Here is a 20737-nt window from a genome sequence, read left to right as displayed (position 1 = left end):
GCCAAACAGGCACCCGCACTCACGGCCCTCTCCCTCTCCGACTGCAGCAGCGGGGCATCCGCGGTAGGGCGCCGGGGACCGCGGCGCGCGGAGAGAAACGAGTGGGAGTCAGGCAGTGCCAGCTGTATAATTTATTGAACCAAGGTCACCTACGAAGTAAACTCATTTGTTACACCTGAGAATAGAAAATGATTCTGGTTTCTGGGTGTCCTGCCCCCCCCATCCCTCCAAGTCCGACGGGGATGGGAGGGCCTGGCAGCACTCTGTTCCAGCAAGGGCAAGCTCCTCCTCCTGGGACCACGGAGCCCCAGGGGTGTGGCTGGAGGGCCTGCGTGGAAGTGGACAGGACCAGCTCGGCCACCTCTGCCCGGGCCCTACCTGGTCTCTTCCAGGACTGCCCCCCTGACCACTCCTCCTGGGAAGGCGAGGCCCCTCGGAAGAGGTGGGTAGCTGGGCCCTCCTGGGCTCTTGCCGCTGTATCTTCCGTGGTTGTCCCAGCTCCTCACTTCTCTCCAGCAGAAGGGCTCTCTTTTGTGACAGATCCACCTCCTACCCCTAACAGCCCTCTCAAGCCCAGATAGATGCTCTGGGCTCCATGAGGCTCCACAACCAAGCTGGGGCCCCTTGACCACAGTCCCGGCCAGCGTGGCAGTGGGTGGGGTTTACACTAGGGGTGGGATTGGGCTGGGGTGATAGGGTTCAGGTGTGGCAGGCACCACAGGGCTGGGGCTCTGGCTGCTGGATCTGGTGCCGGCGTAAGGCCTGGACATCCTTGGGCTCGAGGGCTCGGGCCTGCGGTCACCTCCCGGGTTCTCAGAGCAGCCACGGCAGCCAGCCCCTTCCCCGGGCCAGGCCCCAAGCTGCCCAGGGCTCTGAGCCGACGCCCCCGGAACTGCAGGGCTTTGGGTCCCTGGGAGCAGCTGCTCGAATCAGGTTGCATGGGGACTTTGGGGGGAGAGGGGAGCAGGTTATAGCCAGAGGTCCTGAGAGGCCCTGCAAATGAAGGATGGAGCACATCAGACAAGGCCCCCCCACCCTGAGGAATCATTGGGGGGAGGTGGTGGCATCACCACAGGCAGAGCTGCAGTGTCCACTGTGGCTTCTTCCCAGGCCCTCTGCCCCCCAAGGCAGTACCTCCCTGACTCACTCCCCGTCTCCCCAAGGGAGCTGTGGATCCTTATCATCGTCACCTCTGACCCTTGCTTGAGCTGGACGCAGAGGCCAGAAGGCCTGGGCTCTGGCTTTGGGTCATTGGCTCCTGTCCCCAAGAGCCTGCTTATAGGCTGGTGGCTCTGGGCCAGTTTCTAAACCTCGGCCATAGAGCAAGGCTCCAGCACCCACCTCAGGGTAGACTATCCCAGTATGGCCAGTCACCCAGTTCCCAGGACTCAGGCTGGAATGGGAGGCCCTGGTCCTCTTTTTTCCCTGAGTGCCCATTGTCCTCACCACTCTGGCCCCCCTGCCTGTGGCTCTCACTCCATCCCTCCACCAGGTGGCTGGCCTTTGACCCCTCTTGACTAGCTGATCTCAGGGTCCACCCCTTCTGGCCCCTGACCCCAGGCACCAGCCAGCAGTGGAGGAGCAGAGGCTTAGCTCACCCTGTACCCGTGATGGGGGAGGGGGGCATTGTTGTGTGTCACAGGACTCTCAATCGGTCAAACTTCAGCCTGTGCTCCTGCTGCCCCTACTAACCATGCTCCTCCCCAGGCTTGCCACCCGGCTGTTTCACCAGTCAGTTCAGACCCTTCCTCCAGGAAGCCTCCCTGGGTTTGCTCCACTCGGCCTCTGTCACTCTGAAGCCAGTGTCCCTTGTGGAGGGCCTCACCTGGACTGATTCTGTGGCCTGAGTCCAGGACGAAGTCCTCCTCCCTGCCTAGGTGTCCTGCCTGCCAGGTGGGCTCCACCCTCTGCCAGCATCTTGCCCTGCTCCCTGAGAACTGCCCCGGGCCTGTCCTTCTCTTCGGTCCTGGCCCCTCACTGCCCCTGCCCTGGCCCTTTGCTGGGGGTGACTTCTGTCTCTCATCCAGCCCTGGTGGACTCATGGTACCTGGGGCCAGGCTTGGAGAGCCAGGGAAACTCTTGGGCCCAGTCTTGTCCTCTTGTTCTTCAGGGCCCTTCTGTGGGCCCCAGGAGGCCGCTGCCCTTTCCTGCCAGGAATCCAGGTGCCTATGGGGGAGGGGGCTGGGTGGTGGTAGGAGGAGGGGCTGCAGCCCTGCTTCCCCCCCTTGGAGCCTATCCCCAGTGCGTGTGCCTTGGGGTGGTACCCCAGCCTCAAGCTCCCGGCCGTCCTGGGGGCCAGTGGTCACTCAGCCAAGGCCGCCCAGCCAGGGCCCCGCAGTCAGACAGAACACACACCGCAGGGTTCAGGGTGGGGACAGGCACCCACCGCCCACGCAGCTCCTTCCGCGTCCAAAGTCCAGCCAATGCCAAGAGGTCATGACTATCTGCAGGGTCAGGCTGTGAGGTGGAGGCACTGATGGCCAGGCCTTCCAGCCTGGGTGGGGGCAGGTTTTCTGGGGGCAGCCTGGCCTGAGGAGGGAAAGGGCTGGTTTGGGGACAGACACGGCCGTGGAGGGGACTGGGAGGGCCTCAGCCCGAGGGGGGAGAGACGTATTAAGCTGTGCAGGGTGTGGGAGAGCAAGGGATAGGCCCTTTGACGGCTATAGCACTGTCCGCTCTGGAGGAGAGCCCAGGACACTGGTCTGTTTGAGGGACCCACGCCCGGGACCCGGGATGCCGGGGCACTGGTGTCCCAGTCCCCTGGGGGCAGGGTGTACCTGGCACCGGTGCTGGCGCTCCCGAAGGCCTCTGGTGGGGTTCCCGCAGAGGACGTGGCCTGCGCCTAGAGAAGAAGCCGTGGGTAGGCCTGGTTTGGGCTGAGGGGCTGCGGGGGCCGCGTCCTGCCAAGGTGCGTCAGTTACCGTGGGTGAGGTTGCTGGCATCATCCTCTGGGGCCGGGTCCTTGGGAAGCAGACCTTCAGGCAGGGGTCCCTTAGGAACCAGTAGGGAGAGGGCCCCAGGCCTGGGGGCCCCGGGCTGGGGCTCTGGCAGGGACAGCTTGGGGCCGAATCTCCGGCTGGGGTCTCCGTGGGGATGATCTGCCCAAAGGTCAAAATCAGAGGTCACCAAGGGCCATGCCAGCTGGCTAGTCCAAGAGCCCCGTCCAAGACCCTGTCCACAGACCAGTGTCTGTGTATCACGAGGCCCTGTTTTAAACCTCCTCTTCCTGGGGGCAGGTGGGCAGGGCTCTGGGGATGAGTGGTTAAAGCCACGAAGAAATATCCTATGAGGTTGTTCATCTCTGAGAGGCCTAAAGGGGGAGGGGACTGGTAGAAAGCTTTTGTCATGGGGGGGGCACAGGGGGGAGACCTCTTCTGAGGCTCAGGGTGAGGTCACCAGGCCAGGGGGGTACGCAGAGGTCAGGGTGAGGTCACCAGGCCAGGGGGGTGCGCAGAGGTCAGGGTGAGGTCACCAGGCCAGGGGGGTGCGCAGAGGTCAGGGTGAGGTCACCAGGCCAGGGGGGTGCGCAGAGGTCAGGGTGAGGTCACCAGGCCAGGGGGGTGCACAGAGGTCACGGTGAGGTCACCAGGCCAGGGGGGTGCGCAGAGGTCAGGTGGGAGGCTGCCGTACCCAGCCTGGGGAGCAAGCCGTCCAAGACACTGCCCTCCTTGATGGCCTCCTTCACCATGAGCCAGTCCTTGTCCAGCTTCCAGGAGGCTGGCAGGCCTGTGTGTGCGGCTGGCACCTCGTCCAGGACCTGCAGGTGAGGGATGAGCTTCCTCACCTCTACCCTGTAGTTGTAGCCCGGGGGTACCTGCGGGACAGAGAGGGGTGGCAGGCCTCGGGCCATGGGCCCTTTCAGCTCGCTGTGTCCTGAGGCCGCAGGCCCCAGACCCACTGTGAGGTGGAGCGGGGGAGCTGGGGTCCCTGGAGCCTAACAGTGACCCCTCCCAGGCTATCTGGGTCACTGTTAGGCACCAGGGACCTCAGGGAGTCTGGGCTCTCACCCACATGATCTCTGTGCAGGTCCCTAGCCAGGGCCCAGTGGTGCCCTCTGGCTGCCTGAGCTCAAGCTCTGGCCCAGTTGCCCAGAGGAGCAGCTGGCAGGGCAGATGGTGTGAGCTCCAGTGGGCATGGGTGCAGGGCGTGTGCAGCTGTGGGTGTGCACAGGCCTGCAGGGGAGGGGTGGCTCCGGACAGGGCCTGAGTCGCTGAGTGTGTGTGCGTGTCCACAGTTCTCTGCGGAGATAGCCTGTGCACATGGCCCCGTGGGTTTGGCCCTGACCCAGGAGGATGCACTGGCAGCTGCCAGGCCTCCAGCGAACGACAGGAGAGAACAAACTCACGGCGAACAATCCACAGGGTGCAGGTGGACCCCGGGCCAGGGGAGGGCCGAGGGGCTGGAGCCACAGAGCGTCCCCCCCCCCCCCGCTCTTGCACGCGGCTGGGTGGTCACCCACTATACCCACCTTGCTGGAGGGACTCGGCTGCAGGCACACCAGGTTTCCCTCGAGGGTGAGCGTGGCCAGCTTTGGGCACAGCTGCAGGTAGCGCACCTGCCCCAGGTCCTCCACGCTGTTGCCCTCTAAGTCCAGCACCTCCAGCTCCCCCAGCAGGCACAGTGGGCTGAGGTCTGAGACGTTGTTGTAGGAGACGTACAGTTCCTGGAGCAGCACGGGGACCTCAGCCAGGGCCCCGGCGCGGTGCCCTCCCCCGCCCAGGGCGCCACGGGCTCACCTTCAGGGCCGGAAGGGAGCCGATGCCATCCAGGTCGGACAGGCCACAGCGCGCCAGCCACAGCACATGCAAGCGACCCAGCGCGGTGCCCAGGTCTCTGCAGAGGGCAGGGTTGGATGGTCAGTGCTGTCCTGGGAGGGAGGGCTATGTCTGTGGCCAGGAAGGCCCTGGGCCGTGCCTCGCACCCAGCCGCAACCCCCATCTGGCTGTCTCCAGGTGCAGGGGCAGGTGGAGTGCGGCTTCTAGCAGCCTCTGAGCTGATTAGGAAGGGGCTCCCTGCAGACCTCGGTATCGGGTGGGTGGAATGTCCTATACCTTCTTCAAGAAGAAGAGCCCTGGCCGAGAGCCCAGCCCTGGACGAGGGGCCACCCCCGTGCTGGACAGCTCTGCCCACTCTCCCCTGCTGCCGCCGCAGTGGGGTGGCTGAGGTGGCCCCGTCCCCGGTGGGCTCAGCCCAGGGTGCTCTTCCTCAGTCTGTCCCCAGGCCTCGTTTGAGGATGACTTCCCCAAATCGTGCTCCACCCTCAGCCCAGCTGTGCTGACAAGACCTGCCCCACCCCCTGCAGATAGCCTGGCCAGACTAGGGTTCTCCCATGTCAGCACAACTATGGGGGGCAGACCTTCCGTCCCCTGACCTCTCTGGGCCCCCGGGGAACCTCTGGTTCCTTCTGTCCTTCCCCTTTCAGGCTGTGGGCCTCCTCGGACATTTAAGTTATGTTACGAATGCTTCTGGACTTCCGACTCGGGGTGAAGGTCTGCAGTGCTGACTGGGAACACGGAGCCACCCAGGAGACCGATGGGCGGGCTTCCCCTCGGTTTGTTGGGTGGGGGTGGTGGCAGATGGCGCATGACTCCCCTGAGTGCACGCTTTCCAGGGGCCTGGCTGCCTGCCCGTGCCCTGTGAGGGTACCGGTGCCCCGTGTGGGTACCGGTGCCCCGTGAGGGTACCGGTGCCCCGTGTGGGTACCGGTGCCCTGTGAGGGTACTGCACCGTCAACCCACAGGCTTCTTCCCCAAGGCTGGCTCCTCCCCTTGGCCGAGTGAACGTGGCCCCCGGCCTCCCAGGCTTCCAGGACCAGCCTCACCTCCCTCCTTTCAGCTCACGAAGGCCCTGGGTGAACCCGTCCGTGGGGCCTTTCGGCCTCACAGGTCGTAATTGCTGCACTAGCTCCGTGTTACTGCAGCCTGTGGCCTTCGATGGCTTTTCCGGTCATCTCCCAACTGCTTGACATCTGGGTCCAGTGGTTTCTTTCAGAGGAGCTGACCACACCCCTGTTCTTTGATCGGCAATTTGTTCAGAAACGTTTGCTGCCTCTGTGCCCCGCTGCCTTGAGTGTTTCTACGAGAAGTCTGAGGAAAACGCCATTATGTTTTTCCTGCACAGGAGAAGACTCGACCTATTTTCTTAGCTGTCCCCACACTTTGTCTTGAAGTCCAGTGACTTTATTTTGAGATCTGTTTTAGGGCCGGCCATTCAGTGTCAGTTTTTCCTTTCGCTCCGTAGATGAGCGTGGTCTTCTATGTCTGACAGGTTTCCTTTAATCTTTTAACTATTCGCTGTGTTGTTATTTCGGTTTACCTCCGCAGAGATGACAATTCAGCCGACGTCAGGCCTCCTCTGTTGGCCCTCTGTCTCTGGGAATCTTTTTTCTTCTTCTTCTTCTTTTCCAAGTGAGAGGAGGGGAGATAGAGAGACAGACTCCCACCTGTGGCCCGACAGGGACCCACCCAGCGACTCTCATAGGGGGGCTGATGCTCTGCCCACCTGGGGCCGTGCTCACAACTGAGCTATTTTTAGGGTCTGGGGCAGAGGCCTCACAGGAGCCATCGTCAAGGCCTGGGGCCCCTGCGATGGAACCAATCTAACGATGGCTGTGGGAGGGGGAAAGGGAGAGGTGAACTTCCCAAGTGACACCCGAAGTACAGCCAGAATAGATGGATGGGAAGAAGACGGGCTGGGAGACACCAGAACAGAGCGAGCGTTTCCGTGACAGTGGAGCGCCCACAGTCAGAGCTAACGGGAGGAGGCAGAGGGTCTGGCAAAGTCTGAAGTGCACCCAGGCTGCACACGGGACTAGGAGTGAACCAGGAGAGGGCAGACCCCCCTGAGCGGGGAGCAGCGGGTCCAGGCGGGGGCAACATCACATCCTCAGTGGCGGAAGAAATGCTTGCAATTCCAGGGTAGTGGAAACCGCCATTCAGTTCCTGTCATCGTTTCCAAATCCGCTGTTTTAGAGATTGTGCGTGTGTGTTTTCTTCCTCCAGGTGCGAGTACTGAGTGTAGAGGGAACGGGCACAGCAGGGGCCCCCCACCCCGGCCTTTCCCTGAGCCCACTGCCCTTGGAAACCAGCCACATGTGGGCAGAACACTGGTCCTCACACCAGCAACTGTCCGGGGCTGCGTTCTCTCCGGCCGCTGCTGGACTGACAGCCGTCACATTCAGATGGCCTTCTCGGCCTGGTAATAGTGCCTGAGACTGCCGTGCCGTGCGACGTCCACTGAGTGACGACACTAGTTTATCGGACTGTTTCATCGAGTTAGTTTCCTTGTACAAATGCTTGTGCACGCCCTTTGCAAACATTGTCTGCCTGAGTTCCAGGATTCAGTAACAGAAAGAACTTACAGATCCCATGACGGTGTTCACGGCCGTCTCGAGGAACGGAAGACGTGTTCATAACATTTATGCCTGGCCCTTTTCTCTTGGACTTGCTGTTTTTTGTTTTCTTACAAATGGTACAGCGTGTATCTTAATTTTATATCTTCCACTTCTCTTATACTATTCATCCTTTATTTTATTTTATTTTATTTTATTTTAATCAAGTGAGAGGCAGGGAGGCAGAGGGACAGGCTTTTGCATGTTGCCCCACTGGGATACACCTGCAACCTTTCTCTGGAGCCACTGTTCTGTTGTTTGGCAACTGAACTATTTTAGAGCCTGAGGAGAGGCCATGGAGTCATCCTCAGCGCCCCGGGCCAACTTGCTTATTGAGCCATGGCTGAAGGAGGGAATGAGAGAGAAAGAGGAGAGAGAGAGAGAGAGAGAGAGAGAGAGAGAGAAGGGGAGCAGGAGGGGTGGAGAAGCAGATGGTCGCTTCTCCTGTGTGTCCTGACTGGGAATCGAACCCGGGACATTCACATGCTGGGCTGATGCTCCACTGCTGAGCCAACTGGCCAGGGCCTCCTTTATTTTATTTGTATGCTTTGTATGTACTTTTATGGGTCTTTCAGCTAATTTGTAAGCTTAACGATGGAGGAAGTGGTTTTGTCTCTGTTGATAACGCGTTGGCGGTCAGGGTAGAACGCAGCTTTCGCTTACAGGGAAGGTGCGTCTCTGAAGCCACTTTCCAGACACTTCCCCCCAGTGGTGTCACTGTCACGTGGGGCCTGCGGGTCCAGCGCCCTCGTCCTGCGGCAGCCACGGAGGCCAGCAGTCTTCCATTTCCAGATCTGCTTGTGTTCATTTCTTTTGGATGTGAATTTGATAAACATCAGTGTAAATAAGGAAGACCTACAAACGTTTCAAGTGAGGTTGCTTGATTAGCAGCTCTGTTGCCTGACGTGGCAGAACCTGGCCAGGGGCCTGGGGTGCTCGTCCGGCACTGCGAGGGCCGCCAGTGCCCCCGCCGCCACCTCCTGGTGACACGGAGCCAGCAGGGCTCTCAGGAAACCCGCCTTGCTCAGACACCAAACCCAAGCCCGACGCACCCTCCTCCGCTTTGCTCTCTGCAGCCCCACAAGATAGACAGAAACCAGCCGCCTGTCCTTAGTCTCGCAGTCAGTCTTTTAGGTCAGTTATTAAAGTGCTGCCGTGCGTCACGTCCTCTGTCTCACGAGGCCATGCCATCTGCTGTGCTCATGGCACGCTGACCTTCAGCCCCGGCCCTCCTGGTGCAGGGACACCCTAGACCCTGAGGCCTCGCTTGGTGTTGAGGCATCCACCAGACACGCCCCCCCTGCGGCTTGGGGACCCTTTGCCGAAGGTGAACGACTAGCCTGCTGCTGAACACAGGCCCGGTATCACCCCCAGTAGGTGCCTCCAGGTAGTCAGAGTGGGTGATGTGAGCTCCAGGGCCCAGAGTCAGGCAGGAAGGGTGTGTCGGGGCCGCAGCCGGGTGCCCGGGCCTCCAGGAGCCTCTCCGTGGGGATCCACCCAGAGGAGACTTTACCCTGACTAAGCTCTTCCTTCAGTCTGCGGGACAGACCCCCCAGGTGGGGCAGGACTCCTCGGTCCCCTTGCCTGCGGTCCCCAGAAGGGGCACTCACCTCACGGAACCCAGGCGGCTGTCATTTAACTTCAGTTGGCTGAGGTTGGGCAGGTGGACCCCTGTGGGGCCACAGGGCGGAGGTCAGAGGCAGGCATGCCCATGGGCCTGCCCACCGCTCTGAACCCTCGCTGCCCCTGGGCCTCTGCTGCCCGGTGGCTTCTCTGAGGCCCGGCACAAGGCTTTCTTCTGCATTCATAAAGCATGCGGGCAGAAGGTGCCCCGGAACCAACAGGGCCACTTGGGGAGCCCCCAGGCCACTGGACTCCAGGAACTGGCTTGTAGGAGGAGAGCCAGCTGGCATGGGGGGGGGTGACCAAAGCTTGGGTCCCACAGCCAGCCACCTCCCAAGGCCCGCCCATGGGCACCTCCGGTACCCCACAGACCATAACCTCCGTCAACTTGTAACACTGGGTACAAGAGCACAGGAACCCCCCAGCCCATGTGCCTGTGCATCCCAGAGTCCCTGAGACAGGGTTCTGAGCTACCGACTCCTACCAACGACAGAGCCCCTCGTCCCTGGAATGAGAGTGTACAAGGCGGGTCAGGTGCAGAGCAGGCCTGTGGGGTACAGGTGGGCTTGCTGGGCACAAGGTGAACTTGGGGGGCACAAGGTAAGCCTGTGGGGTGCAGGGTGAACCTGTGGGGTGCAGGGTGGGCTTGCTGGGCACAAGGTGGACTTGTGGGGCACAAGGTAAGCCTGTGGGGTGCAGGGTGAACCTGTGGGGTGCAGGGTGGGCTTGCTGGGCACAAGGTAAGCCTGTGGGGTGCAGGGTGAACCTGTGGGGTACAGGGTGAACCTGTGGGGTACAGGGTGAGCCTGTGGGGTGCAGGGTGAGCCTGTGGGGTGCAGGGTGAACCTGTGGGGTGCAGGGAAGGCCTGTGGGGTGCAGGGTGAACCTGTGGGGTGCAGGGAAGGCCTGTGGGGTGCAGGGTGAACCTGTGGGGTGCAGGGTGGGCTTGTGGGGCACAAAGTAAGCCTGTGGGGTGCAGGGTGAACCTGTGGGGTACAGGGTGAACCTGTGGGGTGCAGGGTGAGCCTGTGGGGTGCAGGGTGAACCTGTGGGGTGCAGGGAAGGCCTGTGGGGTGCAGGGTGAACCTGTGGGGTGCAGGGAAGGCCTGTGGGGTGCAGGGTGAACCTGTGGGGTGCAGGGTGGACTTGTGGGGCACAAGGTAAGCCTGTGGAGTGCAGGGTAGGTCTGTAGCGTGCAGTGGTCCAAAGAGCAGAGCCTGGCAGGCAGGGCCCGAGCGAGCAGACCCACAAAGAGCAGTCTGGCCTTGACACTGGTGAGTGTGGACAGCGAGGGGCTCTTACCAAAGTTCCCCAGGCTGTGGTCACGGGTATCGACGCACATCTCCAGCATGCTCACCAGCCGAAGGTTGTCCACCTGGGCCAGGGCCTGCTGCAAAACCAGTGGGGGAGGGGTCATCCCTGGGAACTAGACAGTGGTTACTTCCTCCCAGGGGCCCTCCTTGGTGGCCCTCTGGGTCTGTCCCAGTCTGGCTGGGTATAAGAGGCTCCTGGTATGTGGTGCCAGGCAGGTGACAAGGCCAGGTTCACCTCCAGGCCCAGCCAAGGTGCTATGAGGGTCACTTTCCAGCCAGACCCAGCTCCTGGCACTTCCTGGGCATAGCCAGATTGGACCCAGTCTCACTCTCTCCTGCTGTCCAGGGTGTGTGTGTGTGGGGGGGGTGTTGAGAAGGACAGGAGCTGGTGGGTGGATCATCTAATGTGACAGCTCACGCACGCTGACAGCTACATGCTGGACGGGGGTAATGGGAAGGCGTGGGCAGCACAGGCATGGCCAGAGGGTCACATGAATGTCACTGAGGGGACCGTGGTAGGCACCGAAAGGGGGCCTGGTGGGAATGTCCGTCCACCTGCAATGACCAGATAGCTGGACCCTGCTCTGAATTGGGTCAGGAAGGTAGGCAGGGACCTCAAACAGCCAGGCTGCACATGGGGGGGGGGTGTATTACCCAGGTGTTTCCACGGAACCCCTCCCAGTGTGAGCGTGGGTGAGGCCAGGGGCCAGGGAGGGGCCGGGCAGTGATAGCCTCTGATCCCTCACCCCTCCCCAGAGACAGTGGTGGACAGAAAATGGCCAGGAGGGGAGGTGGGGGAATGCTGGGAGGTGCAGGGCTGCCCAGTGGGGGTCACGGGGTGGGTACCACCCCCCCAACTTGGAACAAAGCCATCACCGGCGGGACCCCAGCAGCTCCGGTTTCTTATTTTTTAATTTATTTATTTATTTTATTTATTTATTTTTTTTGTATTTTTCTGAAGCTGGAAACGGGGAGAGACAGTCAGACAGACTCCCGCATGCGCCCAACCGGGATCCACCCGGCACGCCCACCAGGGGGCGTCGCTCTGTCCCGACCAGAGCCACTCCAGCGCCTGGGGCAGAGGCCAAGGAGCCATCCCCAGCACCCGGGCCATCTTTGCTCCAATGGAGCCTCGGCTGCGGGAGGGGAAGAGAGAGACAGAGAGGAAGGAGAGGGGGAGGGGTGGAGAAGCAGATGGGCGCTTCTCCTGTGTGCCCTGGCCGGAAATCGAACCCGGGACCTCTGCACGCCAGGCCGAGGCTCTACCACTGAACCAACCAGCCAGGGCCTCCGGTTTCTTTTATTCCCTGCACTTTGCACTTTGCATGCTGTGTGCCTGGAGGGCTTGCCGCCCCGTCTCCCAACAGAACCAGGGGCTCCTCTTGGCTTCACAGAGGGGGCCTGAGAGCCCAGGTACAGTGTGCTCAGCAAATACTTGTGGAATTCCTGCCTAGCTCAGCCCTTCCCACGGCCTGCATGCTTGGGGGACGTCTGTGTCACCAAGCATCTGGGGTCGGCCTCAAAGGTGAAGCAGGCCCAGGGGACACATCCATCAAGCAGGCAAGGCTGGCAGGGCTGGGCACAGAGGGCAGGTTGGACACCAGCCGTGAACATTGCCCATGCAGGCCCCTGCAGCTTGAGCCCCCCGTCCCCCCCGTTTCCCAGAACTTACCAATCGGGTAGGTGACAGGTACTGCTCTACCAGCAGCTTGCTGGGGCCACCCCCATGGCTGTCTGGGTCCTTGCTCTGTGGGCAGGGGTTGTGCAGGCCCTGCCAGCTCAGCTCCCTCACTTGGACACTGGCCGTGCTCGGCCGAGGGCCGTGGGCCCTGTCCCAGGCTCGGTCCATTCACATCCAACCTGCCAGGACAGGCAGAGGCTGATCCACACAGCCCCCAGCATGTCCCCACATACAGCCTGGGGCCCAGGCAAGGCCCAAGGTGCCCTCACCTGCTCATCCTGCCTGGGGGCCTTGCTGTCCTCTTTCCTGGCTTTGGACCACACCCCCTACCTGGACAGGTCACCTTCCCTGTGTTTCTTCAGGGCCCATGTGAGGGGATCTGGCTCCAGACCACATCTGCTTAGCTGCCCATTGTGACCAGCAGCAAGCCGCTGCCTTGGGCCCTGTGCTTTCTCTACTTGATGGTCTCTGAGCCTGGGGGGCCCAGGGCCAGGGTCTCAGGGATATTCCCCACCCCACCCCTGTGCCCACTGAGCCCTCTCACCTGGAGGCAGAAGCCTTTTCCCACTGTGGGTCAAACATCCGGGTGAGGGGCTGGCATATGGCCCAGGTGGCACCTGTAATAGAGAGAGTAGGGTTGGCCAGGTCCTGGCCCAGGTCACTGTGCTTGTGGGACCGGACAGTACAGGCCAAGGCCAGTGGGCCCAGAAACAAACAGGAGCAGAGGTGGTAGGGGCTATCAGCCGGGGTCCTCTCCACCACCCTGATGGGGAACCTGGTCGGCTGATGAGGAGGACTGCCAGGTGCGTGAAAGATGTTGGGGTCCCTCCCAGTGCTAACGCTGGTCCTCATTCAAATTCCCACTCCCTCCAACCAAGTCTATCATCTCTCCGAAAGGGATCCTGGCTCTGCTGTCCTGTGGGCTGGTCCTTGCAGCATCTGTCCCTCCTGTACTCCCCTCCCCCAGGCCCCAAGGGAGGCTGTCCCTGTTCCTAGAGCACCGGCACCAGGCTCACCTGGCGTTGCTCTTAAAGACGCAGGTGCCTGTGTCTGGCCCCAGACCCTGGATTCATCTCCGGGGTTGACACAAGTCTGCCTGGAATGTCCTGGCCACCCCCCCCCCCCATCTTGGGTGGAGCCTCCCTGACCCTCCACTCTGCCACTCTTGTGCTCCCGCCCACCCTTCCTGGACTGACCTTCCTGATGAGACGGCCCAGCCCACTGCCCTCTGTGTCCCACGCCTCATCCGGTTCAGCGAGTTCCTCCACCAAGACCGGTGGGCTCTCTGTGGGCAGGACAGTTGCTTGCCCAGCTCACAGCGGACACAGAAGGGCTCTCAGATATCTGAGAGGTGCTATTGTGTATGCTTATCAGCTGCTTGTGGACGTTTAAGATTCATCTCCATCATGTTCACAGAGCCTCACCCCCACCCCCACCCTGGCCCAGGGAAGAGGTCAGCGAGGTTTTGACGGGCAGTGGGAGGGCTGGGCCCTAGGATAAGCTGCACAGGCCCTCTGTGCCTCTGGGACCTCACTTGGAAAGTGACCCACACATGACCTATGGAGTTCAAGGCCATGCAGGTGAGGTCGTGAGGCCCAACATAGTCTTATGAAGCTTCTGGCCAGGATTTCTTTCCGAAAGTTCCCTCTGCTGCCCCAAACCTTGCAAGAGGACCCCGTGACCCTGCACCCCGGGAAGATGCTGCCCCAGAGGTGGGGTGCACACAGGCAGCACTGAGGGGTCAGCCCACCACCCTCTTCCCTCCGTGCTCGACAGAAGCTGCCCAGGGATCCTACCCTGGACTAGGCCCAGAGAGGCCTTAGCCAGTTTAGCCCAAGGGTTGTGGGGTCCAAGGAGCAGGGCCTGGGCTGGAGGCTGTGGCTACCGTCTAGACACTGTCCCCACATTCATGCACTGGCCCCAACCTGTTCACATTGCTCATGGCCCTGCTCCCACCTGGCTCCTGCCACTCTGGAAACCTGGGGGGTTTGGCTCCGCAGCCCAGGCTAGTGTCAGCCCCTGGCTTGGCTCATCAGCTCTCTGGGTCCCCTTCGCCGCTCCATCCTTCACCACACGGGCAGAGGCTCCTCCCAAGTTGCCACCGTGGAGATCCCCCCTCCCCCTGCAGTCTTCTCTCTGACTCCATCTCTCCTGCCAGGGCCGGGCTGGGGGCCCTTTCTGTCCCAGTGACTAGGAGCCTCTCAGAGCACAGCCAAAGGTTGTAGGCAGGGTCCCCAGAGGGCCAGATTTGATATCTGGGGGAATCTTTGAGAACCCTTAGGCTTTGCTGCTTAATCCTCGCGCCCGCCCCTCGGCCTCAGTTTCTTCTCGGGCACCAGGGTTATAGCGAAGCCTGAGGCCCAGGACCCAGTGGCGAGCTCGCCGTTACCTGAGGGCTCCGCCCTAGTGCCCCGGCCCTGGGGGATCGGCCCTAGGCGCCCTCCGCCGCTGCTGGGCGCTCTCTGATTCGGGTTGGTTCTTCAGGCCGCAGCGTTGCGGGACCTGGGCGCCATGGCAACGGGGGTAGGACCTGATTTGAATAATCAAATATTCATGAGCCGCGAAGTTGCTTGGGCTCTGGAGGGGCGAGCCACACCCCTTGGCAACGGTTGTTATGGCAGTCTGGCCAAGGCTAGGGCAGAGTCCGGGTCTGGGCATGGGCCCTCCACTGGTACAGCCCCGCATGCGCGTGGGCAGCCCTAAACCTAGGGCAGAGGTGAGATGCCACCCGTGCCCACCTCTCCAAGGTGTGAGGCTCCCGTGAGAGTCGTTAAGAAGGCGGATTTACCTCCGCCTGCAAATGTGGCCGATGCCACGTCAAAAGGAAACGCCGTGGGAAAGGACCCCCTGAGGACAAGGGAAGTGAAGACCTGGATTCCTGGACGGGAGGCCAGATTCGCGCCCACAAGGGACGCTGCCACCGGCTCTCATTTATCCGCCTTTACTTAGCGTCTACGCGCGTTGGGCGCGATTGGGGATCTGCTCCAGCCGCGGCAGTGCGAGGGACTGCCAGCCCAGCACTGCCACAGCACGTGGGGTCGGCGCTGCGGTCGGGGCGGGGCGGCTACCCGGGAGTCCGCCAAGGTCAAGGCCTGAAGTGGGGGTAGACTCAAGAGGAAGAGCACCCAGCCTTCGCAGGAGGGGCCAGGTGGCACGGGATGCTGGTTGGGCCTTAAAGTACACTGCACCATTCTTTCTCGTAAATAAAGTTTACGCTTTACTTTGAGATTTTATAAAATGTTAGAAACATGTCTTTTTGAGAGTCTTGAAAGGAGCGTTTGTGCTTTGGGTGGGGAGAGAGACTTCACACCACGATGGAAACTTCTGGGTTGGATTTGTGGGTACCGTTTGTTAACTGGGCCACAAACACGGTGAGCTTCTCAGGGCTGGACCTCCGAGTTTGGTGGGAAGCGGGGCGGGCAGGCAGACGGACTGTCGGGCCTGCCCAAATTGCGGCAGACTGTTGGTCAGGGGGTCCCGGGCGGCGCGCTACATGAGAAGCAAGATCCCGTGCGTACGGGTGAAAAGACTGAGCTGGACGGATGGACTTGCTCCGCCGCGGGCTCAGATGTCCGGACTTAGCCCGGGCGCTTCTGCACCGCCTGCCGCTGGGCGCACGTCGTACCCCGCCCAAGGTCCCCGCTGAAAGCTGCCAGGCGTCCTGGGAACCACCTGCGGGGAAGGGGGTGCAGGACAGCCGGGTCCCCTGACTACTGACGATCCCAGGTTCCCGACGCGACACGGGCCCGCGTCTGGCACCCGATCCTCGCTTTGGTGGCCCCTCCGCCTTTCCCAGCCAGAATCCTGGGGCGCCCACGGTGCTGACCCTGCGGGACTCAGCCCTCCCCGAGGACTGTTTCTTCCACTCCCGGCCCCTCGCTGGGCTGCGCAGGCGAGACCTCGGAGGGTGCAGGCGCGGCAGTGCGTGCCGTCGAGGTGTCGAGGAGCCCGGCGAGGGGCTCCTCGACCAGGTCAGGAGCCTCCAGGAGGACCTTGACGACCCCGCCCCAGCCCACACCCAGCCGCCGACTTGCTTCTCCGCACACGGTCTCTAATCGCCCCGAGAGTCTAGCCTGTTTCCGGGAGAGTCGGACCCTCCCCAGAGAAGCTGTAGTCCCGGGACCCCCGGCCCCTCGAGTCGTCGCTCCCCTCCCGCGCCAGGAGGCAAAAGCCCCAGGCCGCGGCCCACGAGGGCGGACCAGCTCGGAACCGCCCTCCGCGCCTTCCGCTCCCGGAAGCCCCGCCCGCCGCGGCCTTGACGGGCGGGCCGCTGGAGCAACCGAAGCGGGGTCGGGCGGTTCCTGGGCGGGGTCCGGGGGCTCCAGACCAATGGCAGGCTGCGCCATACTGATGGACGGGCGCGGGGCGGTGCGTGCGCGTGAGCGTGCGCGGGCCCGGCAGAGAGTGTCCGCCGCTCGCGCTCGCGCCCGCCGCCCGCAGCCGCCGGAGCCGCACCCGCCGCCGCGGACGGAGCTCATGCACCCGGGCAGCTGCGCGCCTCCGCCCCCGCCCGCCCCGGCCCCGGGGGCAGTCGCGCCAGTGAGCGGTGAGTGCGGCGGGGGAGGCGGCCGCGGCGGGCTGGGGGGTGTTTGGAGTCGGGGCGGCGGGGCCGAGCGGCCCGGGAGCGGGGACCCGCCGTCCTCGCCGGGCGCGCGGGGGCGCAGGTGAGCCGCGGGCGGGGCGCTGCGGCTGAGGGGTCGGAGGGCAGAGGGCGGCGGGGGCGCTGGGCGTGTGCCTCGCCCTGGCCAGCTTCTCGGGCTTGGCGTCCCTGGCAGCCCTGTCCTCCTGGGGGGCCCCCAGGTGCCCTGCGGCAGTGAGTGGTGGTCGCCTGCGCCGAGGCCCGCCTGTGGCCATGCTCCGGCCGGGGTTTCTCACCCTCCACCGTCCTAAGGACCCCTTGGAAGAGCCCGGGCTCGGCCGGCGAGTCCGAGGTTTAGGAAGTCCACTGTCCTCACAAGGGCACTCCCTCCTTAAATCTCAGAAATCGGAGACACCCTAGCTGGGGCCTTGGCCTCAGGCCCTTTTCTTTCTCACTTGTCTTTGCACCTCCACCTTCTTTGGGTCTTTTCCTGTTGGTCAATCTGTGCTTCCCTGGAACCCATGCTCTAACCTGGTCTCCTCAACCTGCCTTGTTTTCTCCGAAGTTCCCATGGCAGGAGGACACTGCAGGTGACCCTTATTTTAAAAGTGTGGGTCTTCTCCTGGAAGCTAAGCTGAGCCCAACAGGTCAGGGGGTTGGGTGTTTTTTCTCCGGCTGTCACCCCGTGCCTGGAACAGTTCCTGGCATGTAGTAGGCACTTAGTAGTACTTGTTGAATGCACCCACATGCCCGGTGGATCCCAGAACCGGTTGCAGGTTGGCACAGACCTGCCTGGGCATGCTGTTGTGCGTTCCACCGTGGCAGGACCTGTTCTTGTAGGGAGGGGGCACTGGTAATCTTAGCCCAAGGCACCTCCAGTTCAGGCTTTCTGCCTACCCAGCAACTTCTAATTTGGGTGTGTGGTAGGGAGATGGCTGTCAGCTGTCATCCCTGCCTTTGGGGGGCCAGCTTCCTGCCTCTCGCACACAGTCACTAACTCTAGGTGGAGGAGGGGGCCTCCTCTGCCACCCCGGCCCTGGAGGTGCCACAGGTGGGTGGCAGGCCGCCATTCTGGCTGCCACTCCTGTTATACCTGGATGTTGGGGCCCAGAGCTCCACAGGTTGGCCCTGTGGTGGTCCTGAGCTCGGTTGACACGGCGTCCTTGGCAGGTGGGACAGGAGACCACCACAGTGCCTCGTGCCGCAGCCCCTTGAAGAGCGATGACGGAATATAAGCTCGTGGTGGTGGGTGCTGGAGGTGTGGGGAAGAGCGCCCTGACCATCCAGCTCATTCAGAACCACTTTGTGGACGAGTACGACCCCACTATCGAGGTGAGTGGGCCAGCTCCGCGTCCCAGCCCCAGACCCCCCAGTGGGCCTGTCGTCTGCCTGTAGGAGGGGATCCCCTGGCACGTAGGACCTGCGGGGCACAAGAGGTGCAGGGAGAGGTCGGTGCTGCCGATGCCCCGTCCCCAGAGGGTGGCAGAAGAGGTGCAGGGAGAGGTCGGTGCTGCCGATGCCCCGTCCCCAGAGGGTGTCACGAGAGGTGCAGGGAGAGGTCGGTGCTGCGATGCCCCGTCCCCAGCGGGTGTCACGAGAGGTGCAGGGAGAGGTCGGTGCTGCGATGCCCCGTCCCCAGAGGGGGGCACAAGAGGTGCAGGGAGAGGTCGGTGCTGCCGATGCCCCGTCCCCAGAGGGTGGCAGAAGAGGTGCAGGGAGAGGTCGGTGCTGCGATGCCCCGTCCCCAGAGGGGGGCACAAGAGGTGCAGGGAGAGGTCGGTGCTGCGATGCCCCGTCCCCAGAGGGTGGCAGAAGAGGTGCAGGGAGAGGTCGGTGCTGCCGATGCCCCGTCCCCAGAGGGGGGCACAAGAGGTGCAGGGAGAGGTCGGTGCTGCCGATGCCCCGTCCCCAGAGGGTGGCACAAGAGGTGCAGGGAGAGGTCGGTGCTGCGATGCCCCGTCCCCAGAGGGTGGCAGAAGAGGTGCAGGGAGAGGTCGGTGCTGCCGATGCCCCGTCCCCAGCGGGTGGGGGTCCCTGAGCAGTGTCCTCTCGCAGGACTCCTACCGGAAGCAAGTGGTCATCGATGGGGAGACGTGTCTGCTGGACATCCTGGACACAGCGGGCCAGGAGGAGTACAGTGCCATGCGGGACCAGTACATGCGCACCGGGGAGGGCTTCCTCTGCGTGTTCGCCATCAACAACACCAAGTCCTTCGAGGACATCCACCAGTACCGGTGAGCTGCCCACCCCCCTCGGAAGCCTCTCTGTCCTCGTGCCGTGTGCCTGGGTGCAGCCATGCCTGCAGCTCGCCAGCCAGCCGGCCAGCTCACTCCTTCCTCCTTGCAGAGAGCAGATCAAGCGGGTGAAGGACTCGGATGACGTGCCCATGGTGCTGGTAGGGAACAAGTGTGACCTGGCGGCACGCACGGTGGAGTCTCGGCAGGCTCAGGACCTCGCCCGCAGCTATGGCATCCCCTACATTGAGACTTCAGCCAAGACACGCCAGGTGAGCCGGCTCCCCGTCCTGCAGGTAGTCAGGGCCCCGCCCCGCCCCGCCAGGGAGCCTTGCTCATTGCCCGTCTCCCTTGACACAGGGCAGCCGCTCTGGCTCTGGCTCCAGCTCCGGGACCCTCTGGGACCCTCCGGGACCCCCGTGACCCAGCGGCCCCTCGCGCTGTAAGTCTCCCGGGACGGCAGGGCAGCGAGGGAGGCCAGGGCCGGGGTCAGCGCTGAAACAGCTCTCGGGGAAGGTGCAGGTTCCTGGAGAGAGCTGTCTTGAGCCAGGCCGGAGCGGTGACCCTGGGGCCCCAGCCCCTCTGCCCCCAGCATGCCCTGGTCCCTTAGTGGGCTGTTGAGGACAAGAGCAGTAGCTCAGAAAGGAGCTGGGCATGGGGTGGTCAAGCTTAGAGCCCACCCTGGGGGCGCCCTGCCCTGTGGGGAGCTGCTGAGGAGCTAATGTCTGATGGGGGAGTCCTGGGGCAGGAGGTGAGCAGTGGCTCTCAGTCTGAGGCTGCGGGTGGGGAAGGGGCGGGGATTCTGCTGGAGCCACGGCTCCTGAGGTCTCCAGGTCCTGGCCCTCAGGCCGAGTCCCCCTCTGAGCTGCCCCTTCTCCCCAGGGCGTGGAGGACGCCTTCTACACGCTGGTGCGCGAGATCCGGCAGCACAAGGTGCGCAAGCTGAGCCCGCCGGACGAGGGAGGCCCCGGCTGCATGAGCTGCAAGTGCCTGCTCTCCTGACGTCCCGCGGTCCCGTGTGCGGCCGGCACAGGCGCAGGCCCCGGAGGTGCCGGATGTTGGGAGGAGGGAAAGGAAGGAAGGAAGTGCCGCCTGAGCCCGCGAGTCCAGGGTCGGTGGACAGAGGGACTGGACCTCCCAGGACGCTTTGCACAGACTGTTATGAACTTAGGTCACCGGCACCCCAGCTGTGCCTCTGCTCGTAGCCCCGTCCCGGCCCGCTGGGCACAGGTTCAACTGCAGTAAATTATTCGATGGTCTTGATTCTGGCATCTGGCCGAGGCTGGGCAGCTGCGGTGTGTGCGGCCTCTCGTGAGGCACGGTGGGACCTCGGCTTCCTCTGACCAGCAGTCCCTCTGATGCTCAAGGTGTCCAGCACAGCAAACATAGGCTGGTTGTGCATTTTAACATTTTAACAAAAAACACTTTATTGATCTTTAACCATTAAGGGGGAACTGAGAGCAAAGGCGCGTCCCAAGGCCCTGGAAGGGGCCTTCTTAGGGAAACGTGGAAACCAGAGGGGAGGCTGGTGCCCGGCATCTCCGAACCTCTCGTCTGCAGGTGGGGTTGCAGTTCTTGTGCAGCCCTGACAGCGGCTGCTCTGCTCCAGCCCTGCCAGGTGGCCTCTCGGAGCCCGGGTCTAGGAGCCCTGCTGCCCTGTCTGTGTGAGGGTGGTTCTGGCCTCCTCTCCCTGCCAGGTGGTCTCAGAGCCCGGGTCTAGGAGCCCTGCTGCCCTGTCCTGTGTGAGGGTGGTTCTGGCCTCCTCTCCCTGCCAGGTGGCCTCTCAGAGCCCGGGTCTAGGAGCCCTGCTGCCCTGTCTGTGTGAGGGTGGTTCTGGCCTCCTCTCCCTGCCAGGTGGCCTCTCAGAGCCCGGGTCTAGGAGCCCTGCTGCCCTGTCTGTGTGAGGGTGGTTCTGGC

At 62.8% G+C, this 20737-nt stretch overlaps 2 protein-coding genes across 6 annotated transcripts; one reads left to right on the top strand and one right to left on the bottom strand.

Annotated features, from left to right (window-relative positions):
* Positions 1–7: 7 nt before the first annotated feature.
* On the bottom strand, positions 8–14520 carry LRRC56 (leucine rich repeat containing 56). Of its 3 annotated transcripts, none has more exons than XM_066368380.1 (13): positions 14397–14520; positions 12552–12624; positions 11999–12186; positions 10316–10403; positions 9001–9061; positions 4737–4833; positions 4469–4663; positions 3631–3757; positions 2922–3098; positions 2778–2842; positions 2387–2529; positions 2048–2166; positions 8–993 (listed from the first exon to the last, which is right to left on the bottom strand). In XM_066368380.1, exons 3-13 carry the CDS (start codon positions 12173–12175, stop codon positions 668–670), a joined length of 1575 nt encoding a protein of 524 aa, XP_066224477.1. In that variant the 5' UTR covers positions 12176–12186; positions 12552–12624; positions 14397–14520; the 3' UTR covers positions 8–667. The 3 variants fall into 3 exon arrangements, with proteins under 3 accessions (XP_066224477.1, XP_066224389.1, XP_066224571.1); XM_066368292.1 differs by having other exon boundaries at positions 9–993; positions 3631–3814; XM_066368474.1 differs by lacking the exon at positions 11999–12186 and having other exon boundaries at positions 9–993; positions 3631–3814.
* A 1877-nt stretch (positions 14521–16397) lies between these two features.
* On the top strand, positions 16398–20083 carry HRAS (HRas proto-oncogene, GTPase). Of its 3 annotated transcripts, XM_066367713.1 has the most exons (6): positions 16398–16553; positions 17757–17918; positions 18642–18820; positions 18933–19092; positions 19181–19262; positions 19703–19844. In XM_066367713.1, the coding sequence occupies exons 2-5, from the start codon at positions 17808–17810 to the stop codon at positions 19241–19243; spliced, it is 513 nt and encodes a 170-aa protein (XP_066223810.1). In that variant the 5' UTR covers positions 16398–16553; positions 17757–17807; the 3' UTR covers positions 19244–19262; positions 19703–19844. The 3 variants fall into 3 exon arrangements, with proteins under 3 accessions (XP_066223810.1, XP_066223640.1, XP_066223720.1); XM_066367543.1 differs by lacking the exon at positions 19181–19262 and having other exon boundaries at positions 16399–16553; positions 19703–20083; XM_066367623.1 differs by lacking the exons at positions 16398–16553; positions 19181–19262 and adding an exon at positions 16648–16671 and having other exon boundaries at positions 19703–20083.
* Positions 20084–20737: the final 654 nt, after the last annotated feature.

Source organism: Saccopteryx leptura, chromosome 1 (genome assembly GCF_036850995.1).
Source record: "Saccopteryx leptura isolate mSacLep1 chromosome 1, mSacLep1_pri_phased_curated, whole genome shotgun sequence".
Classification (NCBI taxonomy): domain Eukaryota; kingdom Metazoa; phylum Chordata; class Mammalia; order Chiroptera; family Emballonuridae; genus Saccopteryx; species Saccopteryx leptura.
Note: the sequence above shows the minus strand (reverse complement) of the source record. Positions and strands in the feature narration are given on the sequence as shown.